Here is a 4,594-nt window from a genome sequence, read left to right as displayed (position 1 = left end):
GGCTTAAGGGGACAGGGCCCCCCGCTGTAGGGCTGTAGGGCCCCTTGGCCAGATCCATCAAAGGTCTCCCTGCTCCGGACAGCTGGGGAAGCAGCTGTGCCTCCTGGTACCTTCCTCCTACGTCCCCTGCTGGATCCATTCAAGGATTCACAGCCCACCAAGTCCAAGACTGGTGCTCACACACATTCAGGGACACACTCACACCACACACATTCGAGGACACAGGCATTTAATGACACACATGCACAGTCAATGACATATATACTTATAATAGCACAGACTCACACAAATGCTCACCCGCAAACACGGTCACACTCATTCGATGACACTCACATACTCTTGCACACATTCACCCCACTTGCTCTCAGAAATTCACCTGCTCACACTCACACATTCCCACATTCACTCTGCCTCACACTCACACTCACACTCACACCTGCTGGGGGATCACAGCACACACAGGTCTACTCTGAACCAGGGAAACACAAGGAGGCCCCTCTGCCCCCCGCAGCCCTGCTGTCGGCAGCTCTCGGCCCATGGCCGTGTCACCCAGACACAGGGTCCTGCAGGCCAGTCGGGCAGCCGCAGTTTCTGGCCCTGACTCTTTGGTGGCCTTGGGGACTGCGGCCTTCGTCTGTAGCATGGGGGTGGTCAGAGGCTCTGTCCCTTCAGAGCTGCTGGAGGACTCCCGGGGACACAGACGTAGTGATCCCAAGGGCCACTTCCCATTTCTGGGTCAAGAATCCTGTCCCCTCCGTGCACATATGCAGGGAGTGGCCGAATCCCTCATCCTGGTCCTGTCTCCAGAAGACTTTGCATCCCAGGAACTGCTGATCCGGGCTGCCCTCGATATGGGGTGGGCTCGCCGGCCTGTGGGGGAGAGGGCCAGACCCCAGCAGTAAGGAAGGCGGGTCCCAGGCCCCCCATTCCTGACAAGGACGGTCCCCTCTGAGAACTGCCCCACTGGACAGAGTGCTCAGGGCAGGGGTGTCCCAGATCCACAGGGCCGTCCACGTCCACACAAGGAAGGGTCATCCTCAGGCAGCTTTGGGGGCTTGTCAGGCTACAGGGACACAGGCGGGAAGGAACACCCCCGAGGGGTGGGCTGAACAGAGTGGGTTGGCAGACAAGTCCCCTGAGTGTGAGCCCAGCACACTGCTCCAGACGGGGCATCTGACCTCATGTCCATGCCCTTCTGGGGCCTTTCCCTGACCTTGACTGCCAGCCTGGGATCGGATATGTGGCCTCTGTGACCCGCCTGGATGCCCTGAGCCCTCTGACAGTGCTGCCCAGTGGGCATCCTGGAGCCCCCAGGCCAGCCTGCTAGTCCTCACCCTCCCTTCAATGTCTGACCTGCTGGTGCCTGAGGGCTCCTCGAGGGCCCCGGGTACCCACGCCCACCAGCACCCGGTCGCCCGCCTCCGACCAGCCTGGGGGACCCGACCGGCGCTCACGGACCCTGCCCTGCACACACCCCAATGATAAGCTGGCCACCGTTGCCCTCACCCACACCCCCAGGCCACCCCCGGCCCACCCGCAGCTCAGTTGCACTCAGTCGGGGAGACTCAGCTGGAACAGTTAATGAAATTTATTGAACAGAAACCTTTACTGCAACCACTGGAGAGAAGGGAATGACAACACAGACAGCAATTGATGACGGCCACTAGAGGCCATAGGTCCCGGCCCCCTCCTCCTGGGCTCCCTGGCCAGGTGCCTCCTCTGCCCGGCCCCAGCTGTGGCCATCCTGCCGCCAGCTTCCCGCCTGAGGGCCCCAAGATCTGCCCAGGCCAGGAAGCTGGCCTCTGGCAACGTCCACTCCCTCCAAGGACCCCCTCCAGGCCCACCCAGTGGGGCGTGGCCCTGCTCTATGGCCGGGACAGGACAGTCACGGGACACTGGAAAACACAGCTGGACACACCCCCCCACGTCAAGGAAACTGAGCCACAAGGCACAGCAGGGGTGGGACATCAAAGCACAGCCCCCAGTCCATCGCTGGTCTGGCTCTTCTCCCCGAGGTCACGGGGTACTCATCCCCGCCACCGTCTTCGTCCTGCCTTCCGCTGCCTCCTGGGACTGTGCTCTGGGTCCCTGGGGAGGAACTGCTCAGATAGGAACACACACATCTCCGCAGGACGTGCGGCAATTGGCCTAAATCTACTCTGAGAAAGCAGAGGCTGAGCTCACGACACCGGACGACAGCGAGCAGAGCCTGGGCTGGCACCAAAGCCCAGGGCGCGTGCCCGGGCCGAGAGGTGGCTGGCCAGGCAGGCCGCGACGTGCCCCCCCCCCCAGGCTGGCGCACACGCAGCGGCTTTGCACAGGAACGGTGGCTGGTGGCTGGCGGCTGGGGTTGGGGGTGGGAGTGGGGGTCGAGTGTGCTTGACACTTGGGTCGCTACGGGGCCTACACGGGTAAGGGCAGGCTCCCCAGAACAGGGCGCAGCCTGTCCCGGGGATGGTGAATAGGGGACCCCTCTTGGGAGGCCCAGGCAGCCGGCACCCTTGAGACGGCCTCTGTCCCTGTAACGTCTCCCAGTCCAGTGCTGGTGGCAGACGTCTTCGGGTGCCCTCACCCAGGCCGCGGCCGGCCGCTCACCAGTGCTTCCAGGCCGGCTGCCCGAGTTGGCAGGGTTTGGGGACTGGGGCCAGGTGCGGTGGTGTCACGGCAGGGGCGCCTCTCCCCTCCCCGTTGAGTGGCAAACATGGTCATCTGGGTTACCGGGAAGGGCCGGGGATGGTGTCCAGGGCCCCTTGGGGGAGGTGGGCGGACCCTGGGCCTTCTGAGCCAGTTGGCCCGAGGAGGACTCGGGGTGGCTCGTGTCCCCAGCCCCGTCCTCATCTCCCTACTCCTCCAGGATGGACATGAGCCACTCCAGGGAGAGCTCCTCAGCCTCCTCGTCCCCTGCCTGGGCAAGGCTCTCGGGCACCCAGCCAGGACCTCCTGGGCTCGCCCCAGAAGCACTGCACATCTGGGCTGGGAGGGGGCCCCCGGGGGCCTCAATGGGTCCTGCTTGACTCAGGCCCGCAGGGGCAGGGGCACTGTCGTCTTCCTGAACGGCAAGGGAGGCCTCGGCGACCTCTTCAGGGGCAGGGCAGGCCTGGGTGGCACCTGGGCTATCGGGAGTAACCTGGGCGGCATCTGCAGGGTCAGGAACAGCCTCGCTGGCACCTTCACAGGCTGGGGAGGCCTCAGCAGCACCTCCCACGGGAGGGGCGGCCTGGGTGGCAGCTGAGTCTCCACCATCCCCAGGGGTCCTTTCCTCTCCTGGGAATGGCTCCTGCTGCCTCATAGCTAGAGCAGCCTCCCAGGCCTCGGTCTCCCGAACGAGCCGCAGCAGCCCCAGGAAGCCAGGCAGCCTCCTCTCCAGCCGCAGCCTGCGCAGCTTGTCCTGCAGCGTCGCGTTGGGCCGGGCCTGCAGCAGCACCTGCCGGGCTCGCACCTGGTCTGCGATGGCCGGGTGGATGGCCCCCTTCTCCATGGCCTCGTGCAGCAGGTCTTCCAGGCGCAGCACGTAGGCAAACAGACTCTCCTCGGGACGCTGCGAGCAGGTCAGGAACTTCAGCCGCACCGTCATCCGGGTGTCCTTGTTGCCGAACACCTGCACGAGCGTGGCCAGGCAGTCCTGCACGGGGGTGTCCGGATTCTCTGCCAGGAGGCCACACATGAGATCCAGGGCAGGGCCGCCCAAGCTCTCCACCAGACGTCTCCTCTTTTCCCTTTCTGACGTGTGGCGCCACAGGCACAGCATGTCCTTGGCGTGGTCCAGCCAGCTCTCAAAGGACTCTTCTCCACAGCCCAGCTGCTCCCTCCGGGAAAAGGTTCTCAGTGCCTGGTAGGCCAGAGTTTTTAGCAGGGGCCACAGGGCCTCACTCCACTGCTGGGCCCAGGCGTCTGCCTCACCTGCAGCTTCTTCCTCACCTGCTGCTCCTGCCTCACCTGGAGCTTCTTCCTCACCTGTGGCTACTGCCTCACCTGTGGCTTCTTCTTCTTCTCCAGCTTCTTGACCTGTAGCTCCTGCCTCACCTACTCCTTCCTCAGCAGCAGCTCCTGTCTCACCTGCAGCTTCTTCACTTGCAGTTCCTTCCTCACCTGCGGCTCCTGTCTCGCCTGTTGCTTCTTCCTCACCTGGAGCGTCTTCTTCACCTGCAACTTCTTGACTTGCTGCTCCTACCTCACCTGCAGCTCCTGCCTCACTTCCTGCTCCGGTCACACCTGCGGCTCCTGCCTCACCTGCCCGTCTGGCCACTGCTTGACCCTGGGACCTTGCAGGCAAATTGGGTCTGTCCTGTAAGTCAGCATCAGGGGCCTGGGGCAGGAAGATCACAGTCCAGGGTCCCCCCTTGCCTGGTATCTGTCGGGGGATCACACTTCGGTTTAGATAGTCTGCAAACTCGACCAAGGCTGCCCTGGCTCCCAGCTCCTTTCTGAAGACCTTGCCAAGCACTCGGTACCTGCCCAGGGGCCACAGCGCAGCCTGCAGGGCCTACTGGAATTCGTCCTCCAAGCAGTCGTCAGGGATGCCCAGGATGAGCAGGGAGCGCTGCGCATTCACGCCCATCCAGCCGCACCAGTCCTGCAGTGTCGCCAGAGCCAT

General features: G+C 63.7%; 1 protein-coding gene across 1 annotated transcript; it reads right to left on the bottom strand.

Annotated features, from left to right (window-relative positions):
• Positions 1–1,927: 1,927 nt before the first annotated feature.
• LOC142866362 (paraneoplastic antigen Ma6F-like) lies at positions 1,928–4,594 on the bottom strand. Its single transcript, XM_075999708.1, is given in 3 exon segments — positions 1,928–2,088; positions 2,303–2,443; positions 2,719–4,594. Coding segments are annotated over 3 exon segments (2,178 nt in total).

This window comes from Microcebus murinus, unplaced genomic scaffold, assembly GCF_040939455.1.
Source record: "Microcebus murinus isolate Inina unplaced genomic scaffold, M.murinus_Inina_mat1.0 scaf003_hap2_Mmur4.0, whole genome shotgun sequence".
In the NCBI taxonomy this organism is placed as follows: domain Eukaryota; kingdom Metazoa; phylum Chordata; class Mammalia; order Primates; family Cheirogaleidae; genus Microcebus; species Microcebus murinus.
Note: the sequence above shows the minus strand (reverse complement) of the source record. Positions and strands in the feature narration are given on the sequence as shown.